At 40.0% G+C, this 24,446-nt stretch overlaps 1 protein-coding gene across 5 annotated transcripts in view; it reads right to left on the bottom strand.

Moving 5' to 3' along the window:
* Positions 1 to 8,726: 8,726 nt before the first annotated feature.
* BMPER (BMP binding endothelial regulator) overlaps positions 8,727 to 24,446 on the bottom strand; it is a 166,202-nt gene continuing 150,482 nt past the window's right edge. For all 5 annotated transcript variants that reach the window (XM_026100779.2, XM_026100780.2, XM_026100777.2 and 2 more), the window contains 2 exons: positions 16,931 to 17,061; positions 8,727 to 10,669 (listed from right to left, as the gene is read on the bottom strand). In XM_026100779.2, coding sequence (XP_025956564.1) covers positions 10,488 to 10,669; positions 16,931 to 17,061 — 313 coding nt within the window. In that variant the 3' untranslated portion in view covers positions 8,727 to 10,487. The remainder of the gene's footprint in view (positions 10,670 to 16,930; positions 17,062 to 24,446) is intronic.

The raw sequence follows: 24,446 nt of genomic DNA, 5'->3' as shown, positions 1-24,446 counted from the left end.
GAGAAACTGCTGCAGCTCTGTTGCATGACTGGCTATTTAGGAGGCAAGCAGAGTATCTAAAAGTGCTCCATTCTTTTACATCAGTACAACACTATCGATTTTAGGCTAAATTATACAGGCATATAGGTTTTGCATATCATAAACACAATTGCTACAGCTAGAAGTCTGCAGCTGACTAAAAACACATTACTGTTGAGAAGACATCCCATAGGTTGGGGTTGATGCATAACTACAGAAGATGGTTGCAAATGTTTGTATTCCTGCTGTTAGTGCTGTATCAGCATTTGTGCAGGACAAACTTCCCTCTCCAATATGTTCATTGTGAACACTTTATCGGTTATGAATTTCTACCAAAAATGCATTTTTTTCTGTAGCAACTACAGATCTTAGAAAAAAGAGGCCTCAAAAAGAGTAATGATTAGTTAAAACTTTACTAAATGTGTCAGTAAATTCTCTTTAGCAGTCTGACTCATTGCCTGTCTTAATATTATTCTCTTGGCTCAGGGTAGCTTATGCTTATATATAACAACAGCTGCCTTATTAGAGATCCATCTTGAGTTTTTGACACTGGAGAATGTGAATAGCACCTCGGAGTTATATCTCTGTTCTTATCTCGCTAATCAGATTCCAAGAGAAGAAGCAATGATGCAAGCTCTGCTTTACTCAGGGGACACGTCCCACCCACACTGCGAAAGGATTGCCCATGGGTTAGTGTGCTGGTGCCAGTGGAAAAAAACCTTACCTCACTGGCATGTACATGAAGCAATGCCCCCATTTGATGAGAGTCCAGGAATATCAGATGAAGTCTCATCACAGAATTTTCTTCATATTCTTTTGTTGGGGGGACGAAGCTTGCCCCTGTGAAAAGTAGACTGCCGTATTTGGGAGCTTGGTTCTTTCCCATTAATTGAGATCGATGAGTCTGGAGGGAAAGGGCAACAATCTGGAGAGAAATAATCCTCCTATTGCCTAGTTCCTTTCCAAATGTATAGTTCCTTATAGCACATGAGAGGCCCCCTCAATCCTGTTGGGGGCCTTCGATTCCAATTGATGTTTTTTCCAATTAGTAAAGATCAAGAGGCATGACTAAAATCCAAATTGCCAGTCTTTGCTGTTTTCAGACTTTGGCTGTAAAGCATATTTGTTAAGCACCATCTGCTGTACGTTCAGAAAATAGCATCAAACTAAAATGATTTAAATGCTGTCCTTCACACTATCAGATATATTACTTCAGCTCTTGAATATTTAAACTGTATTTATATAGTTATCCAATTGCATTATCTTTTTATGTGCAGTTACATATATAATACACACTGGGGAGAGACACTTAGGAAAGAAACCGTGTTACAAAACACGGTGTCCTACAACAGAACAGTGGAAGGAGACAGGGAAAAAACAGCTATGTTGGGCCTGATTTCCAGATGTACTAAACAAAACAGGATGAATAGAACTGAAGACAAAGCATTGTCTTTTCTTAGGGGAGATTTAATATGTGGTGACTGCATGACACAATGATAAAAACAGAAGCTGTACATCAGTTCAAAATCCTTAATGGAGAGTATTAGCTTTTCAGTATGGTTTAATACTATTTTTCAGAGAAGTGTGGCTGCCTATCAGATCAGCTATTACCCGTACACCCAGTCATCACAGCTGTATTGAAGGTGAACTGTAGATGATGAAGAAAAATTACTCCATTTGATTAATAGCCTGAGTTGAGTGAATAGTCTGAAAGAAATAAAGAAGCCTACAGAACAATTAAATGAACAACAGCTACCAGCCTTTTTTCTCAGTCTGAATGTTAGGCCTTTCTTCTCTATTTTTTTAAGGAAGGTTTTCTCTTCTAGTGCTTTGATGAAAAAAAATGAGTGTCAGAATCTGTCCAGTTCAGAATGGGATGCACAGGAGCAGGAAGGGAAAAACTACTACTATGAGATGTGAGGCACAGGCTGACCAAATGAAAACAGGCAGCAGAGATGGAGAGGCTGGAATCTAAGAGATGCCCTGCTGGAGCTCATTCTCCTCCTTTCCTATCCTCCCTGGCCCTTTCCCCTTCCCCCTGCAGGCAATCTCCTCATCATGCCTGACAAGTATTACTCATTTTGTACCTCTGCTTCCAGCTCAGGGAGTCTATTGCCCAGCATGCACCTACTCAGCAGTGAGCGTGGGCCTCATGGGTCAGAGGCTGTCATCAGCAGGACCTATAGAGCACATGTTAGAGGGAGTGCAGGAGGTGGTGTTTCGGTTTCAAATGTCATCCTGAAGCTGTGGATTCATCCTGGTCTTTTCCAAGGGCTTCATATGTAAAGCTGGATATCCTCATTATTCATATTCTTCACCCTTTGGTTCTGTGTCCTAAACACCTAGGGTCTGAACACTTGTAGCTGCTAGAGGTACTAGCGGGACCTACACTCTGTGCCGGTGAAAAGGGCAAGCGCTCTGAAGAAGGTCAGTGTGTAAACCCTTCATGCTGGGCAGACAAAATGCTGACCATCTTTGAGCTTAATCTCACCCAGTGGCCAAGTGGAGTTTGGCAAGAGAGAAGTAAGGATAAAGTCTGTACCTGCATGCTGCTTGGAAGGAAAATTAATACTTCAGCATTTTCGGTGAGGAAAAATAACACCAAATAACCCTCCCCGCTGAGGCATAGGTCTAGGGGTAAAAGTAACACATAAGCATTTAAGTAGACAGGTGGCATGCTCAGCATCTAGGCCCAGATCACCCCACCTATGACCTCCAGACTTTGCAACCTCTGCATTACCCTCACGGCTTAGTATTGGAACAAAGCGAAATATGAATGGATGTGTATTAGTGAGATAAGGCTGCCCTCCCCAAAATGAGCATTCAGTGTCTCATGGTACTGAAGCAGCCTCCACAGGGTCACTGCGAGCTTCACCTCAGTATACTTAGTACAGACCAAGCAAACAGTCCCACAGCTACAGAGCATACAGCACCAGTAGCCCCATGAATTTAAAGTGAAAAAAAGGTCAGACTCTCTTACCCTCCAGGTTCTCCTTGCCTCAGCCGAATACGGAGAAATCCCGAGAGGAAGCATCAGGTCCTCTTCTCGCTCGAGACAGAGCCAGGCTTGCTCTCAGCCCTGCCTTTTGGGTTCATGATCCATACACTCGCTTATAGAAGTAGGGCAGGTTCTTCTTTCCAGCGAATAAAAAAACTTAGCAATTGTGAGGGCTGATCTAGAGCCCAATGGACATTAGCAGAAGCCTTGCCCAAATAGAAATCAGTGGATTTCTAACAAATGCATTGTTCCTACAGTTTCTGTGATTTTGTAAAGCATTGTCATCCCTGTTCCACCTGTGGGAAACCTGAGGCAAATGGAAGTGAAGTAACTTGGCCAAACCATATCACATAAGCCAGTCATGGACTGAAAAAAGACTCCAAAAACCCAGCTCCCAAATCACAGGTAAAACTAAAAGTGAACACAGTCTACATGGCCCTGCACACCTCCCTCCCCTCCCAAGAAATAACTGTATTTACCATAAGTTCTTGGTAGAACACAATATCAGTCATTGCATGGAAGATGTTGTTTTTCTGAATCAGACCACACAAATCAGAACAGTTGTTTTAAGTGACAGCTAGGAAATAATCAGGCATCATTTTTTATCATGTAAAGATAATAAATATTAAGTTTATAAGGGAATAAATAATGTCTTTACAAACAGACTCATCACAATCCTACTTTTACAAAATTATATTAGTACAATATTCTTGCCAAAACTGTATAGACACTCACAGACAAGCCATGTCAAAGTTACTGTACAGTTTTGCAGTTCTATAAGACACTTTGAACTACATAATCATTTAAGATTCAACAAAGATATAAATTGAGACATACTGAAGACAGAAATTTAGTAAAATTTTAAATATATTTTATATTTACATGAATGCATCTCTGGTGAAATCTCTTAAAAATTAGCATGAGAAAGCAAAGCAATTTTAAACATCAAATTGTAAACATTCTACAGTGATGCTCTTGACATTACAGAGCATTCTCCCCAAACTGCATATAAAATATTTCAAGTAACATATCCATACATTAATGGCTTCAAACATCTAATATATGTGAGACACACTAATTTTCCCTGCAGCTTCTCTTCCACTTGATCATTTGCAGGATAACAGTTAATTATAATGAACAAGATGAACAAGTTTCTCTTGTCTTTTGACACAAGTATAATTCTATGGCTTCCTCTGGGATAATTCTTGATATACATCAACATGAAGAAAGTCAGAGCTGATGATCAGGTATGGTGGGGTTCAAACACCTGCATATTCACACCCCAAACTAGCAAACATTCAGCTGCCTAACACGGGAGAAGCAGTATCTTCTGAACTGTACTCATTTTTTTCACTCTCTTCAAGACACTGACATTTTAGCTGTAAAACTGAATTACTACATATACTCTTTAAGGTTTTGATCCAACTTCTGTAGAACCTGATCGAGTTTTTCCTATAGGTTTCAAAAGCCACCCAAGCATACTCATTAAAGAAGTTCAATACTTTAAATGCAAAAAAGACCCTTCATTTCTGAAATCCTCTTTACCTCTTCACTTTCTATAGTCACTCTTCCTTTTTTCTTATTAATACCATTTATCAAAATTTTGTGAAAGTAAAGTAACTACAACAAATTACTTTTATTTTTTTTCCTTCATTTATATGCTATGACCTCTTACAGCAAATTATTTATACTGATTTGTGTTGTAGATGCTTTTATTCCAGTACAGTGTTTTCAGAGATTGATATTAACTATAGCTAGAAGCAATTGATAGTGATTGTTAATATGCCAAGAGATGTTTTAGAAATCTAATAGTTGAGGACAATCACACCAGAATTGTGTGATCCACAACTATAAAGCTTGGATGGTGTTAGCATGATCTCACATCAGTTTAAAATCAGTATAGCTAGCAACAGTTAGCTCACCAAAATTGTTCCCCACTTTCACCACTGCAAAAGAAAAATCAAGTCCAGTATGTCCTTATCTTTTAACAAAAAGAAGAAATAAAATAGGGTAGGAACTTAGAGTGTAAGAAATTACTATGTTGGCATTAGAAAAATTCTCTCCCATCTTCTAAAGTCTTAATACAAAAAGCTTCGAAAAGCACTGACATCTATGATGTTCTAGCAATAGATAGCAGCATGACCATAAAATAGATCTATGTATAGAAATAATAAAGAAATATGAAATACTATGCTATGAGGTTTAAGACTTGATCCTGCCAGATGCTGAACTCTCTGGCCCTGGCCCAGCAAACCATTGAAACATGTGGTTAGAGGTCAGCCTGCATGTTACCCCACTGAAGCAAATGAGGTTATTCAAAGTTTGAGCACATAGTTAAGTGCTTTGAAAGACTGGGTCATTAAAGTACCAACCACTTACTGCCAGAGTATGAGGCCAAATTACCGCTATGAACAGGTTGTTACATAGCTGTCCATTATGAGGCTTACATACCATTCTTTGAAGCATGCTTTGAAGCATTTTTTCACCACTGAAGAAGGAAAAAAAACATGTTTATGTCTGGGCAGGCAATTTCTACATTCCCATCATTTCAGTTTCATGTGCAAAACCAAATTATACTGGTGTCCAGGTATAAGCATCCCGTGGGGGAATACAAAACATGATCAATTATAATGCTAATTATACAACCCCACCTTTACAAACACACACTCTGTTACAGCCAGCTTGCTCCTTGATGCAGGCCTAGAAAAACTCGTAATAAAAAGGGTAAAGTCATGCAAATAGCTATGCAAATGTCACATTTCATATTTAACATTCCTTAGAATTTTTAAAATACTGCTTGACATTCAGCAACATTGTTGCCTGATAAAAAGGCATTGTTGGAAATAAAAAAAAAACTTGAGTGCTCTTAGTAGTTAGTAAAACTTGCAATTGTATCTCAAAGCCAGGAACAAGACAGTTATAAATGTGCATTTGTAGCCTTTGCTCACGCTATTGTAGACTGGGGAATTGATGCATGTTCACTAAAACATACATCATGGAGGAATATGAAATGGCTTTGTTTTGTTAGTGGAAGCATGAGGGACCCCCTTTCTGAATTCTCCAGAAGTTTGCCTAATCTCAGCCCAGGAAATAAAATCATTTTCCTTAACTTAGGTGACTTGTTCTACTGTGACTTAGGAGTTGTGACCAAAAGTAGGAATAGTACCTCATAATTTTATTTTAATTATGGATGTATTCAGATCTCAACATACTCTGTTCTATTCTGATCTCAACATTTGATTCATAAGAATATGTACGTAATGAAGTCCACTTCCCAGTTCCTGTTTGTCAAATACTGAAATCTTGGCATAATGTCCCATTAGTCAGGACGCTTCCCAAAATGCCTGAAACATCTCACTGCTTTTACTCAGTTCACTAAATCTGCTTCTTCAGCTTGTCCAGCTGCAAATGTATGAGCTATTAATCTCTGATCTTACCTTGTCCTATTTTAATGAAGGACAAAAAAAAAAAAAAAACAAAAACCAAAAAACCCAACTCTATACGGTCACTTCAAGGATCAGTCCAGCTTTTGCAAATGTCAAGTTCTATCAATGGGAGGCTAAGCAGTGTCGAACTGGATTTGAATCCTGTGTTCAAAAGAAGCAAAACTTCTGATGAGAAGCAGTTCTTTCTTTTAGGTTATCTACGAGAATCTACTAATGTGATGTAAGGATAGGGTCACATTTGGTAAAGATATTAAGAATCTTTTTGTTTTTGCTCTAAGTAGCTTCAGTGTATACCTAAATCTGTAAAAGAAGAAGTGTTCTTGGAAGACCTGGGAGTACCTGCAGAGTCTTCTGGCTACAACCCAAATTACTCTGCTTGGCTAAGTTTTATCTCCATGGTTTACAAACCACAATATTTCTGACAAAAATATACACAATTGACAGTAAATGGGGAGGAGGTATATGTATTCTACCTCCACATATGGCAGCAAAAAGCTAGCTTTGAAGTGACAATGATATGGGAGATATGGGACAACCTGATACAAAGCAGACCTGAGAAGAGTGGTAAAATACCAGCTGACATTCCTCCAGTGCTGTCTAGCATTTTAAAAGATTTCTTATCCATAAACTTTAAAAAGATGCATAAATATGAATGCCTTATTTCCCCAATGAAGTACAAAATATTAAATGACTTGCCAGAGAACACACAGCAGGTTAATGGCAAAGCTATTGATACAAGTCTTTCCTTGACTCCATCCACTGGATTACAGCACTGTTTCTCAGACTTTCCTTCTGGATCACCCTCCGGTTGGAATCTGTTCCTTTCACCTTATGAACTAACATAAAGTCATATGAACATATTGACATAAACATAAACAAGACCAAAAGTTATACAACCATCAATTTTGTGTGGTGAATATACCATACAGATTATCAACCTTATGCTATTATTAAAAAAACCATTATTGCCAGAGCATGCTAAAATTGCATTATCAGAGAATTTTGTCAAAAATAAACCCCTGATGATATGCAGGAAGCTTCCAGTTTTAGCATCCTAGGAATAATATTGCATGAGCCAAGAAAGCAGAATTAGAAAGAATGCTGTTTGAAGGACGAAGATGGGCTGCAACCCAAACTCTCTGAGGCCAGTGCTGGTAATGCTGTTATTGATGTTATTGGGCTAGACTTTCAACCTCTGAACAGTCTGGAAGAAGAAGGACAAACAGGAGAGAGGCGTGAGACAGCCACACCCGGGACTGATCTGGTCTGAACAGCTCAGCTGGGCACAGGGTAATTACAAATACAGATAAAAAGCCTGTGCCAAGCTGAAGTTTGGGGGCAGTCTCTAGAAAAGCAGAACTCCTTTGCCTCAGAGGATACAGGTGAACTAGGCAGACTATAGCCCTACCATTCCCTTGATAGCTTTGGAGTTTGGAGGAAAAAGCTGTCAGCACCACAGAGGCACAATCAAACAGATTAGAGGTAAAACCACTTTCCTGTCTTCTGCAGGCCACATCATTAAAGCAAAAAGCAAGGGGTTGCCATTAATTCGGTAGATTTTCCAAAACCAAACTGAAGAATGAGTCCTCATTTTGAGATGACATGTAGGTCAGGTTTCAAACTGAACCATTTTAGGATTGAGAAAAAAAAGTTCATACTACAGATGATAGTTTCAGTTACCTCTTCACTGGACATCAGTTAGCATTGCTTGAATGCAATCAGCGGACTGAGAGCTGGAGGGCTCCCCTTCCTCTTTCACTCACAGTCATTAGCCAGGAAAAGAAAAAGGAAAGACAGTTCTTTACACTGTTCATGCATGCAATTCATTATGAACTTTCCATCTGTGTTATGGTTAAACACTTTGCATGTATCTTTATTTTAGGAATACTGATTAGTAAGTACCAAAAATCTATCTTAAACTAGAGCTGGGCAAATAAGCCTCTTAATGTTTTAGACCCCATATCTCAGCATAGAAAGCTCAAGCAGACAGTAATGTTCTTCCATCTAACTGATGCTTTAAATTATTTTAATGACTGCCATTTTATGTTTTAACTCTGTGGACCAGTTGCAATTGTTCTAAATTTCAGCGTCTCCATTCAATTATCACATGAGCAACATAAAACTCTTTCAGTTTCCTGCTCTGATGGGATCTGCACATTTGCAATTCTGCTTCCCAGTGCACTTGTATATGTGGCTTTGAAATCCTCTCTGCCAGTAAAACTGAATTATTTGATTGTTCCGAGAAAATGAACACAAAAGGGACATAAAAAGATCAAGCTGAATTTATTTAGGATTTGGACAAACATCCGTGGAACGCTCCTGGCATTATTTGCCCAGCTCTTTTTAACACTGTGGTGGTACAGCATTTTGGAGAGTGTGGTGCCTAAGCTAACCACACTTCCTCAACATCTTCTCCTATGAGATGATCACAGACATGTTGTATAACCCAAGTGTGTCACACCCACTCACACACTGTAAACTCAGACTTTGTGAAGCTTCCCGGAGTGTGAAGAATTAAGGAAGAAATCTGTTCAAAGTGTTACAATGAGCAATTTCAATGCGAGGCATAATGGAAGTAGCTGTGTGGGAGGATATTACTTCATTGTAAACCTAAATCAGATGCCCAAAGATTTCTGTCATCTCCAGAGGACATTCCATCAGGCTCTACATGAGGTTTTCCAGTGGAAGAAAAATAACCCCCTCTTCCTTCAGGCTTGAGAAAGTTGTATGGCTTTTTTAACAGTTTCTAATGAAATCCCATATTATTGCTTCTCCCCTGGGAGACTTCAAAAGTCAAGCAAACTTCACAGAGCCCACATGTTCGTAAACCTCAAGCAAAAGACCAGTAAGGAAATAAACTGCAGTTCTCCAATTAGCATTTGACATTCTCTTCTGTTTTTCTGAAAGGGAGAATTTGTCTTTCTTCTTAACCATGCTGATAAATTAAATGAATTACTAAACCCAGCATTATTTCATGTTTTAAGGCGCACTGAAATCAAAAACTCCAATTCACAGTGGGATTTGCTTTTTGCATAATATTTTGGGGAAATATGGAACAAACCCAGCAGTTTAGAATGTGTTAAAGGGGCTAAAATGTACATGAATATTTTCTTCAAGCTCCTTATTGTGTATTCACAGCTACTGCCAAGCACAACAGCATAGAAGGAGTATTAGGATATGAAATGGGAAGTGGTCAAATTTTCAAAGCAAGCTGCTGGGTGCCGAACACTTGAAAATCTGCCCCCGACTCTTTAGTGCCGTTCCAGAAAGAAATATCTCTGGGCTGGCAGCTGGCCAATCAGCTTTGGAAATCCTTTTGCACAGTAATTTCAGTAAAGCATAAAAGCCGATCTCTAGCTTTCTCTGCATGATTAAGCACTGTCACCAATCACTATGCAGCTCTAAGGTACACATGAAATATTCCTAGATAAATCCTCCATCTCCAGAGAAATGTGTTTCCGGTACAACTGTAAATCCAGGTTCTGTGTTGAAACTAATCCAGTCTGGCAATGCTATGGCCCTAGAAAAGTTTCCTTGGAAACGACAAACTTATGCAATGGCAAAGTCATCCAATCTTTTCATGCCACTATATTATATTAAAAACACCTGGTTTATTTTTACAATAACTCACATGACTTGCAGATTAGCATCCTAGAAATAATAATACATAAACTTTATAGCAAAAAATATACATATAATAATTCATCCTTCTATGATATATAGAAATGATGTATATTTGTGTGTGTGTACATATATATATAAATATATGGGTTGTACTTATGTTTAGGGCATTTGTGTATAGATATGTATATCTACATACACACAGTATACTTGAATGTATCTTTATAGATGCTCATGTGTGTATACATAAACACACATAAATACACAAACAGGAGCATATTTACACTCCGAGTAGGTGTGTACTTTGCCGAATTCATACACAAACAGCTGCAGTCCTTCACCGGCTGTGAGCTTCAAAGGTGTGGGTGACACCCGCATTAGTGTCCGTGGGGAGAGAATTAATGTCATCGCTGTGGACATAGGACTGGCTTGATGCATCTTCCTTTGTGAAGAACTAAATTTGCTGGACAGTGGCACCCTGCAATGCAGGGCTTGTTGCATGGGCCAATCTCATTCCAATTGTCACATGTTTTGACACATCCAGGACCACAGGTATCATAAACTGCACCGTGTTTACACTGAGTTGCTGAAAGGCAGTTAAAAGGAAAAAAAAATTAGTATTACACAAAGTCACATACAGAAAGTTAAATATCTGTTTGCTTTCTATTGCAAATATCTGAAAGCACATTTTGGTATTATGATCATCCAGAGGAAAATGGTTTTTGTAAAGAGATTTGACTACATTAAATGCAATGCTACTTTACATGGCAGATATAAAGGTATCAAAATCTAATTTCCTAACAGTCTTCAAGATTTTGAGAATTTTAACACAGCTGACTGTATATAAAGCATAGAAATGTAGATCTAGATCTCAAGTCCCCAAAACTTTAGGAAGGTTTCTATCCAGAAGCAGATCTATGCTTTGTATTTAAGGCTTAGCATTGTTTATTTATTTAGTATGATGCCTTTTATCAAAGATTTCTGAAACATTTACAAAGACAGACAATTATTATTTCCACTATTAAGGAAAGAAGAACAAAAAGGGGAAGTCATTCGCCGTATCTTCCTAAAATTATACTTTCAGTATTACATATTGTGGCAAATCAAAACAATGCAGTTTATTCAGCAGCTCCATTTCTTAAAAAAAAACCCCAATGATTTCCATGCTTTATGCTACTTTATCAAGGAATCACTGAGAATGATGATTCTTGTACTTAATGATTGTAGTGTCTATTCATTGATTTATGCAGCTAACAGTACAATAGATTTCCAACATAAAGACCACCGAGGGCTCACCTAAAAGCACTATACCCCCACCAGATCAATATTTAAACTCTTAACATTTTATATCCTGCCATTTCAGTACGGAGAATAATACATGGCTCGACAGTGAATAAAAGCCCGTTATTCTTTCAAACAGCTGTGCTGATGGCAAAAACAAGTACTGATCAGATAGCTTATATATGGAAACACGATCTCAAGCATCCAGGATGATCTCTTGCTATTTACAGTGAAATGGCTGTACTAAAAAGGTTTCTTCCATTTGCAGAGTGATGGAAGATCCAGATTTTGTTAAGAGCAGTTTGGTTATAGACAGAAGAATGTCATTAAACATTGGCCTTAAAATGCCATTACTGTGCTGCGATTATTCATAAAGAGAAAATATGCATGTAAGCTGATTAAAATACTAGAGCTTATATGAGTGTATCATGAAGGATAGAAGTCTAAGTACTCAGAGATCATATTTAAAGGGCTCCTCTTCAGCTGTACAAAGTGAACTTCATAACAGCATCAGCTTCCTGCAAGTTTTACTTCTTGCAAATTTTATGGCATTTATACATTTGCATAAAGCAGGCCTGAGCAAGGAAAGAATTTAGGAAAGAATGCATACAAAGATCTCAGAACACAGAGATTAAAGGAGAAAAAAAAATTGGAAATATTGGATAGTACAGCAGAAAACACTCTTGGAGTTGCACAGAATTAGCAGCTGAATATTAGGATAGATATTAGGAAATTAAAAAAAGCTTTCTAGCTTTAAGCATGAGAAAGCACTAAAACAAACTGCCCAAGAAGTCTGTAAAACATCTTTCATTGAACAGCATTTAAAAATAGGTTGGACAAACATCTTTCAGCAGTGTTCTAGATATGCTTATTCTGCCTGTGGGCATAGGTCTTTCGGGGATTTTTTTCCAGCCTTACATTTCTATCTTACCCTGCATTATAACTTTCCTGCATTTAAAGAAGAGAAGAAATGTAAAAGGAAAAGTTAAAATGAAATGTAGAAGAAAAGGGAAATTTAGAAGGTGGGAAAACATGCAAGCAACGTTAATCATACAGTAAAACATTAGATTTGCTACAAACTCTGCACTTACATAGTGTGTTAAAATGGAGATTGAATTTCTGTAAGAGTGGAAACCGAAATGCCTGCAGCTTCAAAAGGCTTTGGAAACAATGTATCAATTGTCTAGAAGAGTGGACTGAGAGGTTGGAAGACTGATAGTGATTGTCCATGCACAGCATGTAGTATCTTAAGGGACCTGTTCACCAGAAGCGTTGCTCCCTCCTCTCTGAAACTGAGTTTCCTTTCAAAGGGTCTCAAATGGACTAACCACAAAACTGAAACATCAGGCTCCAGTACATGCAATTTCCATGCAGCAAGCTCCGCACACTTAAGTTTTTAGGCAGTAGAGATTTCTCCCCCAAAGCTCTACTGTGCTCGTAGCTAGCCCTTTCTTTCCATTTGAGCCCTGTTTGGTGCCTCAGCTGGTGGGTTGGAGGAAAGTTGGCTCCAGGTCTCCTTTCCACTTCCTCATCTCTGCCCCAGAGGAAATGAGAATATAGTAGAGGCTGCCCTCCGCCGCCACAGCATCCGTACGTGCTCCCCAGCTCTGCCTGCTCTGCTCCACGTGGATAGATGCCCCTCTGCGCGGCAGAACACCTCCTTCCCCTTCAGACAGCATCATGGAGAACATACGAGGGCTTGACCTGCCACTGCAGTCGGCGTATAATGGCAGTATTAACCTACTGTCTAGGGAAAAATGGGGAAAAAAAGCACAATGGCTGCTGTTTCAGTTCCCTGGATGGTTTTTATTGTTGAGTGCTTCAGCTGTTAACATGTGGTGTGATTGATCCAGAACATTCCACTTCATCAACAGTTTAAAAAATAAAAATAAAGACATTCTGCAGTAGGCTTCCCGGGGACTGCTGAAATGAATCAGGACCATGTAAACATGGAAAACAGAAGTGAAGCCTTTGCACCCGTCTTTTGAGGCAAATTCCTCTCTTAAAGCACTGAGCTCTGTTAGTAATAACTTAGTGCACTAGCACAAAAAAAAAAAAGTACAAAAGTTACTAATAATACTGCGTTTTGCAATGTTACCAGTCCCAACAGGATTTTTCCACTCTTCTTCTAGAACATGTGTTTGGCATGACAGACGCGAGCTTCCTCAGACCGCTTTCTGAGCTGGCGGGATGGTAGCCAGCTCCGGTCCAGAAGCCATATAGTCATAAATACAGCCCTGTGCCTGAGCTAATAAACCCTGCCTAATAAGGCTATACAGTTTTCAAACCAGAGCCGGTTTATTCCAGCCAGTTTGGCACCTTCACAGAGAAGGCTTGTATCTGTCTGTGCCTCTTGGTAGACACGATCCTAATTACTTAGCAACAGTTCTTCTTCCCCAACACAAAAGCTGAAATATCAAAGGGGGAGCTTTGTGAGGCTTCCCTTGTGAGATGGCATCTGGTAAATCTGATTCCACTGAAACTTCTGAGGTGACATTTGTGCATCAATATCTCATGCTGCTTTTTCTGTTGGTGTCACACAGCTTGTCCTTTCCAGGTGTTTCTTAGGATTCACAAGCTAGATGTCACTCATGGTGCCTGCAGCTCACAAAATGTCCTTTAACATGGAGCAGGAGAAGGTAATAGATCTGGACTCTGACCTCCTAGCAATGCAGCTGTGTCGATGTTTTCAACTTTCAGGTTTTGAGAAGTTTCCACTGAAAAGTCAAAATAGCCCTCCTCCCTCTGATACTTATTCACACAGATTAAAGTGATTAAAGGAAAGCAAAATGTAACAGGGGTAAGAGTGACTTTGGACAGAAAACTCCACAGCAGGAGAGAGAGGATCCAGGAGAGAAGAGACATAATCAGATCTAGACTCATCCTTCTCTAGTTCAACTAACCACACAGAGATCAGAGAAGAAAATTGTTCCGATTTTAGGAGGCTGTTGGAGCATGCCAGCCCCTCCTCACTGCTCCCATCAGTACTTCACACTTTATTGTTGTTCATCCCTGCTTTTCCTTTCTGTCTGTGTAGTCATGCCTGTGGCAAGAGTTATTGCCTTCTGCCATCAGCCTCATTGCCCTCAGAATTTCAATGTTAAATTACTACAGGACAAGGCCTTTCCCCTCAGTTTACTTAACTCCTCCTCCTCATAAACTGCTTTCTTATCCTTTCTTGGGCTGAAAAAAATCTTCCTTTCTATCTTCTTACTGTCTCTTACCTCTTCCTTCAATTTGTAACCTTTATTTTCCCTATGTCATATATATTCCCTATCTCATACTGTTTTCTCTTATTTCTTCCTTCCTGCTCCCTGACTCTCCTGCTTTTTTCTTCTCCTTCGTGTATCATTTTTTTTCCTGTATCCATCATAATAGTGCTCACTTTCCACTACTTTCCGTGGAAACCTGGATTCGCTTCCAAGCCCTCTAAGTTCCCCATGTGGTTCTCACCAACCCTTTCCTAGAATAACCTCCTCCCTTTTCACTATTCATCAGCTTCTTCTCTTCACCCATCCTGTTTGATGACAGCTGAGACTCTCCTTACCAAGCTAGCCCCAAAGTACACCAAACCTTGTGCTGCAGTATTTAGTTGATGAGTTAGAGGAGGATACACTGCCGAGCTGAGGGAGGAGGAAGAACATGCAGAGAACAGGACATATAATTTAGCCTCCTGAGCATCCCGTTTGGCTGGCTGTCCAGACAACGCAAGCTTTCTGAAGATTATGAAGAATGAGCTAAGCATACAGCAGTCAGGGTAGGGGAACTGGCAACTACACAAGATCTGGTTTTATAACACACAAAAGAATAATTAAAACCTAACTTTACTAATAAGTATACTCCATTTTCATCAGAAACACAGCTCTTCCAAGTATCCCACCAGCTATGAAATGTCAAACAGGAAATGAAAGTCACAGAACGCTGAAGTTTTATGATGGATATATTGTTCCATACCCTGAAACTTTTATCCATAATTAGGACATGATAATTGTAACTACAAGTTTTTTTGGGGAAAAAAGTGAGTTAAAGATTAAAACCATGATCCTGGCCATTGGTAAGGTAAGAACTGTAGTGGATGCACTTTAAAAATTTAACACTTACCATACCATTTACTACAGAATGTTGTGCTACTCATTTGACACTGGATGCTAAACAAAGTGTTTTGAGGGTACTTCACCACATACAGCATATCTACATTTTCTGCTAAATAAGATTTCCCCTTCCTCTCTAGAAGTCTGCACTGAGATTAAAAAACTCAAGTGGATTTAAGCACTTCTTCCATTAGGTTTAATGGAAGATGCGTGCTTAAATTCCTTCATAATGTTCTCTCAAGGACTTTTTTTGCCTTAGAAAGTTTTCTTCTCTTTGGCAAAATACCAGAAAAATTGTGAAAGGAAGCCTCAATTAGTGAAGTCATGATATGCCAACACTAGCATAAACCCCTTAAGGCAAGGGACTGGAGTTTTCATTCTGTGTTGTATGGCATCTGCCACAGTGGGGTCCTGGTCTGAGGTGCTTTGGTCAGAAATAATACAGTAAAAAGCATTCAGGTTGCTTGTTTTGGGTTCTGTTCTGATCTACTAGCTACTGAATCAATAGATTGAAATTACATATGTCATTAATATTATTTGAGAACACATCCTTGAACAGTATTCATTTAGTGACACCCTGTTTGGATAGTTCTGTTCCTTTGTAAGAAAAAATCAAGCCTTTCAGGAACAGTCAGTCAAATATAATTTGCGCTCACCCACTCTTGCTAATGTGACTTGAACATAAAAGGAAATTAAAGTTGAGAGAGTAGACCGTTAGCCACATACAGTCACCGAAATGGACCACAGAGCAATAGCTCTTTAACCAGCATAGAATATCCTTCTCTCATTTTTTTTACTACTATCAATTGCTTTACATAAATCTGAATACATGTCCAGACAAACTGATGCCATTACAGAGTGTCCTAAATTAACAGGACCATCATCAGGGGAAATACTCATCTGCAATATTGCATTTTACTTCAAGTGCCCATGACCACAGACCACCACTTCTCTTGGAAACAATTACAATTACTTGCAATTAATGCAGTACTAATCACATGGGGAATCTTGCCCAAGCACCAGAATTAATGCAATTCAGCATTTTAATATTCCCATTAAAAACATTCTCTCTTCTTCCCTCATTGTACCTATTATAATCACATATATATGTTGTCTCTGAAGATGTAACTGTGCTTTGACAGGAGGGCAAAGGAATTTAAACATTATTGGTAACCAACTATTTACATATTCTGAATGAAAAAGACGCATGCTTCTTCCTGGAAGTGAAAAAAATTAGGACAACTGGCATCAGAGGTGGAAAATTTTGCAATGAAATAAACATTTCTAATATTTGCTGGTTGAAAAACTTTCCTAGTAGGGTGTTTCTCCATAGTTCACAATTTAAACTCACTGCTGACATAATTCCAGGCCTTTCTAAACAGTTTTTCGTTTCTGACCTTCCTCCACCAGTACCAGGATAATGCCCTATTTAGCCTATGCACTGGGTTGCAACGAAGCAATCCGAAAACACTTACCTGCACAGTTCTGCTCAGGGATCCACTGGACTTTCAAGCCTTCCCTCTGACAGGCTCGGGCATAGGCCAGGAAGGACTCACAGTAGCAGTTTTTATGAACTGGACACTCACACATGTCCGTCACGCAGGACCTGCAGAACAACACCCAGAAACAAATAAGCAAGAGAAGGTTTGACAAATACCTCTCTCAGCTTTGGAATCCTCTTTATTTTTTTTTTTTCCCCCACATGGAGGTCAATGCCACAGCAGCTTGTGCTAAATGGTAAAAGAGTTAAATACTTTGCTGCTGCCAAATCCAAAGGGTTCAGCTCTTTTTTAATGTGCAGTGCTGAGGCAGAAAAGTCTCATCTGTACCCAGGAGAGAACCACACAGCAGCAGGGAGGTGGAATAAAAACCAAGAAACAGAGAGAACCAAGACACTAGTGGGAGAAGACAAACACCATTTGCAACAATTTTGTTGCAAATGCAACACAGAATATAGGCTTCTTATTCCCTGGAAAATACCAGTTTAATAACAGTAATAATAAACATAACAAAAATAATAACAACAAAAGCCAGTAGCAGCAGCAGCCTTAAATGGAGGAGTTTGGCAGGCAGTGAGCATGTGCCCTGCCATGCAAGGGATGAGACGGTGCCCTCTCTCCAGCCTCTTCCTTCTTTCAGCAACTATATGCCTGTTTTCTCAATGGCAGCATTACTAAATGCCAGACTTTAAGAGATCTATAAAGGAGCAGGGGTGATGCAGCATAACTGAGCAGGTTTTATGCTAGGAAATCCCCTGGACACTTGTTAAAACCACCATCTTCTTCCATTGCGTATGATGCAATCACCGCAAAATGTGGCTGGGAGCAAAGCTCCTAACATGGCCCGAAGCAAAACTGCTACTGTGTATGTCACCACTATATTTAAAGTTAGCTCACCCAGAATGCAAGCCCATTTGGCACAGGCCTAAAACATAACTGGCAAAAGAGGGCAGATTCACAGTTGGCAGTTTCTGCATATGCAAAAAATGCCTAAATGGTTCTGCAAACTCGTAACGGCTCACTTTCAGAAATGCTGAGCATCTGCTGCTCCAAGGGAAATCATTGGAAGGCAGGGACAGGGTGTGGAGACGATGCACTCACTCAGCCCCTTGAAAATCAGGCCCTCCATCCCCCTGCTTTCCCCTGGGGGTGCTCTGCCTGGGGCCCGTGGGTGTCCCTGGGCAGGAGCACACCCACTGTCCCGAGAGGACAAGGTAGGGTCATTGAGAGGCATAAAGTCTCCAGATATGAAGGGCTGAAAGTCACGAATGAGGTTTTTGTGTTAATCTCCCTTGCTGGGGACTAAAAATTGTCTTTAGAAAAAGGATAAGTATCAGCCTGCTTTCCCAGAAACCTTCCCCATACGTACGGCCTGCAAAAGGAGCACCTTGACCAAAGTGTGCAGGAGCTCTAATGCCTGCAAGATACTTCAGAGTCACTGGGAGTGCTTTATACAAAACTAGGAGAGAGAATTATTGTCCTTTGAAACACGGACAAGCTTGTTTCTGCACAGTCAACAGTGCTCCTTAAAGAGGAGCACTTCCTCTTGTCAAAGTCACTGGCTATTGCCATGACCTTCCATACGCTTATACGTAATAGCTCTATTTGGCATTTTCATGCGCTTTTAATTATTTTTGCCCTCAGTGAACCCCCAACATGAATTTACCTAAAAATTCACTGTGACAAATAAGCAACATAAGTGCTAATGGAAAAAGGTATCTGCCCTGCATGTATCCATATACACATAATGCAAATAAATAGAATTTCTTTGTATCAAATAGATAACACTTTTGTGTTTACAGCCCAGTGGTTTTCATTTGAAATAACTTTCCTTCTTAGTGAAAATGTACTTTTACTTTGCTCCAGTTCCACGGTAGGTCCCTTAATATCTTTTAGAATAGCAGGTGTTGCTGTATAGGCTGCAAGGAACAGATTAGCACAACATCCTTGGCATTGTTTGGCATCGTAGCTGATAAAAGGCCTTGTACAGGCATATAGGGTCACCTTGCCACTTAATACACTGAATAGCTTTACACAGTTTCCTTTGGCCACAGCATTCTGTGCTCTTTTGCTAGCATCCTGTTCTGTGGTTAACAGGCACTGCTACAAAATAGGAAATGTTCAATATCCCCTGCCATTTAAGAGGCGCAGGTCTCATTTCACAGTGAGGTAGATGCTTGTTTGCTACTGTAGCAAATTATTAGCCCAAAGACAGTCTTTAATAATCTCCACAGAGGGAGTCAGTTATCAAGATACCATTTCATTATCTTTTTTGTTGCTGTGCTAGCCTCCTTGACCAAACACATTTTACTGCTCTCCACTAAGATGTAGTTATTTTTTAAGCCCAGGGTGTTTAGGGTTGCTTGCCAGTGCCAGGCTGGTAAAGTGCTCACTGACTTCCTGCCTTAGGAATTATAGAATCCTAAACCTGAGGTACTTCCTCTGGTTTGGAGAGCACAGATTGACAGTTTTTCACCGCGAGAGTCTCTGGTTACTCAGAGGGATGCCAGCCCCAGCAGGGAGCCAGTGTGGTTAAGCTGCCTCAGGTGCTCGTATCAGGTCATGCAATTTCCTGGCACCAAAATCTAATGTGCCAAATGACGGACCGTCCCCAGAACTACAGGTTCAAGCGCTCAGGCTACATCTATATTAACAACTAAACAAGACCAGGGCATAGGCTCACCCTCAGTCCCCTCTGCTTTTTCATTAGTAGCACGTTCATGACAAGCCTCACGCTATCCCTAGCAAAGCCAGGGCACAGTTTGGGGGACAAGGGAGACCAGGGCACCCCAGATGCCATATGGCAGCAGGGCAGCCACATAGTTTGAGGGGGCAGAGAGTTTAGCCATATTCACGTGAGTGACACTGTGCCCTTAGCCCTTGGCATCGAAATGGCCTAGGACGTCCAGGCAGGCTTCAGAGTGAAACATCTCCAGCATGGCTGGGATCAGCACTGTCTTCTGCAGTGTTCAGCATGGATGTCTGCTAAAAAAGGTAGCATGCCACATTCAACAGAAACAGTGCTCTGATTCATTACACACCTAATTGCTTGTGTAATTCTTATTCTCCTGAGTGTTTAATGCTGGTAACAGCTGTTGGGCTCAATCCCTAGGTTTGGCTGAGGAGCAATCATCAGATTGCTGTTGTTTTCTTAATCAACCATAGTTGCTAATTATTTTTAAGGTTAAATAACAGTGAAAAAATGAGAATAAAGGAAACTATATGCAGAACTGCCAAGCCTAGTCAACAATCAAAACAAAACTGATTATTTTTCTTCTTGTGAAATTCCTTCCTGGCAAATTTAATGCCTTAATATTAACCATAGTTAGACAGATTGGCAGTTCGGTTGGGGGGGGGGGGGCGTGTCTTTTTACATCACTTCTGAAATCAGCAGGGAACAGGTACTTGGTTTGTTTGATAACCAACACAGTCACTGCTTCCCGCTAGCGCGCCCTGCGGAAAACTCCAGGCAAAGCCACCGAGGGAGTCAAAGGGCTGTTCTGGGAAAGGCTGTAGCAGCAGAGAGGACCTTTCTCTGGGGGGCTGGCTAGTGAGAGAGAGGTGGCAATGTCCCATCAAGCTTTGACTTTGCTTCTGTATTTTTTTCAAGTTGTGTTTACTTCTTATATTTAATTATATTTCTCACAGTTCTTCTTGCTATAGTTGTATTAGAGGGATACTAGGGGGTGTTTCATTAGTTAAATTTAAAAACCGATTTTTACGTGCTGTCCTAATATTTTCCCTTTTCAAAAATCTTTGGCAGGCCTGTAACTTTCTTTTTTACCTCCTCCAGTGATTGATACATTTCAAAATTCTTCTCTATAACTCCATATTCTGCCTCTTCTTCGTTCCTCCTTTGAATTAAATAAATAGATTCTATGACGCTAACTGCATGTATGCAGAGGCTCTGGGCATATCTGTACTCTAAACTGACGGGCCTGTTCAAACAACAGAAAAATATGCTTTTTATTAAAAATTTGGAATTCTGCTGACAATGAAGCATTACTGTCAAGTTACTGTACTGCCCACTAATGGAGATTTTGGCTCTTCCAAGGTATTGTGATTCTTTTCCAAGAATAAAACATTTGCTTAAAAAAAATGAGAATACATATCAAAAGCTTAAACATCAAAAAATTACATTCATACAGAAATAATCCCACAGGAAGACTACAGTGGAAGTTACTTATAAATAAAGCCATTTTACCAGCTACAGAAATACACACAGGGTACCTCAGGCAGCCTTAACTCTGCCCTCATATAGTGATGCAGTGAAGTTGTGGTCCAGCTAAGGATATCTTTTACTAAGGATATTTTTGCCAAGGATATATTTACTAAGGATATATTAAGATTTCTAAAAACGTTATTTTTCCCATGATGGTGAACTATCCCTGCCTCTTGTTTCACCATCTTTTATATTAGAGAAAATCCTATCACCACCAGAGTTTAGGTGACAGCTCCCATGTGATACTGATGTTACTTTAAGAACAGAACAGCATGCTGATTAGAAAGGACAGGTATTTTATCTTAAGCAAATTGACATAATTATTTGTGCACACACATAAGTGATAAATCCTTTGTCAAACCACAGATACTTGCGTAACAAGGAAATAATCCCACGCTCTGTCCCACGTTGTTCTAAGTGGATAGCAGATAGCAGATGTTATTTTCCTCTCTGTGTCATAGCCATCCTCTCAAGCATCCTTTAAACTCAGTCATACCTTCCCAGTGCCTTACACTTTTGTTTAGACATCTCTTTTAAAAAAACTCCTTCCCAGTCACAAGAGTAGTACACATGTACACATGCTTGCCTATGGAACAAAGCAGACACTTGCTATACAACACTTCTCTCTGTATAGTTACAGTACATAGTGTGGCGCTCTGTATATTACAGTAATCTCTGTATAGGATAGCACTTGAAAAAAATAGTGGATTTCACATGCTAGTCTACTAGGGAGGGAAGACGTGCAATATAGGGAAACATCAGACTACCAAGAACACAGAGAGAATAAAAGCAGGCTTTGAAACCTGTTCGCATCGAGCTAGGGAAGAAGTGCTCTTCTTTCCTGTGAGCCCTCCTTCTCCAAAGCACGTTATTTGGAGCCCAGCACCATGGAAGAGGCAACCTTTCAACCCTCACCTGGTCCTGAACGCCTTGCTGTGACTGCTTTTGATGCTGCTTATACTGCCTGCAAGGTGTGTGCTAGAGATGGTGCTAACTGGGTGTGTAAAATCACAAACTATTGCAAAGGGAAATCCAGGAAAACGAAGGCAGGCAGCAGCTGTGGGACACACCCCTGGAGGAGACATGCACTGCTTCCACATCTTCAAAGCAAATTGGATGAGTACACTCCTTCAGCAACAGCTCTTTTTCACATTAAACTATGGAAAGGCTCCAAGTCCCACAAAGGGCAAAGAAATGAGTCCTGTGCTACATGCAGTATTAAAAAGAAGAAGAAAAGATCACAGCAATGGATCCTGCAGCCCTAGTTCATGCCATGTGAGATTGAAATTGCAGATGTTTGGTGTCACTTGCTGAACATCTGCAGTGCCTTCTACTTTGCAGTATACAAAAATCCAAACACAACTGTGTTTCTTAGGAGGGACTGTGTCTTTTTGCATTTAGTATTTTGTTTTCTCATTTCACAACAGAAATACGATGTAGCACATTATTCAAACCTTTTGGTACCTTCAAGCAATGGATCTATGCAGATGGAAAACAGGAACATTTTCCCCTTCCCTGTTCCATCAAGAACATTTTCCTCTTCCCTGTTCCATCAGTAGGTTTCAAAGGACTTACTTTAAAAAAAGTTCTTAGAGATAATACATCACTATTCTCATTTTACATAGGTGGAAACAAAGGCATTGGGCAGTGCAGGGGCTTGTTCTCCATATCTGGGATTAGCTGCACATTAAAAACTCCGAAGCCTGAAGGATCTGCCTAAAGAGGAGGATTAATTTCCAGTCCCACCATCCTGTGAGACAGACTTTTCAGGAGAACTTACTGGTATGCAAAATCTGAGGTTTAGTACAATTTTGTCCTAATTTAGCACTGGTTATGAAAAAAGCCAAATTCTACATGACAGCCAAGTTGGATTCCTATATTCAAATTGGAGTGCTCACAATTCAGCAACAGAACTCTGGATTCATTTTCTGGATCCAAAATTAGACCTCCTTTTTCCTCTTTTACAGGAAAAATAAAAGCCAGTGGCTTCTGTCAATAGTTACCTTATTACAAGAAAGTTTCTTTGGGCTGCTCTTCCTACGAAGGTCCCAAGGAGTTTCCATTATTTATGGCCCCAAAGTACAGAAGTCATTTCACAAGGTAAGAAGATCAGAAGATTAACCAGACTCTGAAATACAACAGAAAGGCTCATGCTGCTGCTATTGTAAACTGTCTTGTCTGTGTGTGCATGTTTAATCTTACAGAAGTATTGAAGCTTGGTATTCAGAGTTGGAGACCTTTTATGGCTTTGAGGCTTGAGATCATTCTCTCTTCCTCCAGAATTTACTGATATTAATATAAAATAGCAAGTAACTCATGAGGGAGATAATTTTGGAGGCTGCCAAAAACACAGAAGTCCTTACATCCATTGAGTATGCACTCAAAGCACTTACCTGGGCAACAGCCTCTCTCATGAACCAAAGTCATCTCTATGGATTATTTCTGCCCAGGTAGCTAGGTAGCCATACCTGCATTATTTTGTGCTGTTCCCACACAGTATAACACTGGTGACACTGCCTTAAATCAGGGATCTGAAAAGGGGGTCCATAACATATAGTTAAATCATAAATGCCCCAACCTACTTCTCTGTTAAGCAGGAAAGCACCCAGAGTAAGTGGTAGTCAATCTACACATGCTTTGTACTGCAGACTTCTCCATGGTATAAGAACTCCCACACTGCTGAACTGGCTCCAAAAAACCCTAGAAATGTGGGAGCAGAAAGGGAACTCACAGTTCATCTTCTGTGAGCAGTGCATAGCAAATCAGAAATCTACTGCAGGCATACGCTGTCTGCAGGGAAATCATTGAGAGCACTGGCCATACTGTTTGAGAATATCACAGTTATTCTTGGCAGATTGTAGAAGAGGAGGTTGCAGTAGTAGGCATTTGAATGAATGGTTCAAATTTCATCCTCATCTCTGACTTATTTTGCATCTTTGAGTCAACTGTGGACTGTTCTGCAACTTGAAGCCAAGAAGAAAGAAATGATAATATATGGAACTTCACTGAAGATTGAGAGCTGCATGTGATATAAAATTTCTTGGGTATAGTACTCACGATACGCACAAACTGAGGAGTCCTAATTTTACTTAGGAGTCCTTTACTGAGGAGTGCCATTGTCCCTGATCCACATACAGACTTGGCACTCACAGATCATTAAACAGAAACATACGAGATATCCACATCCATCCCCACATTGCCAAGGCACCCTTCCAAAGTAGTTGTTTAGAGGAGTCCTGTCAAGTTGGGAAAAAGATGCTTTAAATTCAA

This window comes from Dromaius novaehollandiae, chromosome 2, assembly GCF_036370855.1.
Source record: "Dromaius novaehollandiae isolate bDroNov1 chromosome 2, bDroNov1.hap1, whole genome shotgun sequence".
NCBI lineage: Eukaryota > Metazoa > Chordata > Aves > Casuariiformes > Dromaiidae > Dromaius > Dromaius novaehollandiae.
Note: the sequence above shows the minus strand (reverse complement) of the source record. Positions and strands in the feature narration are given on the sequence as shown.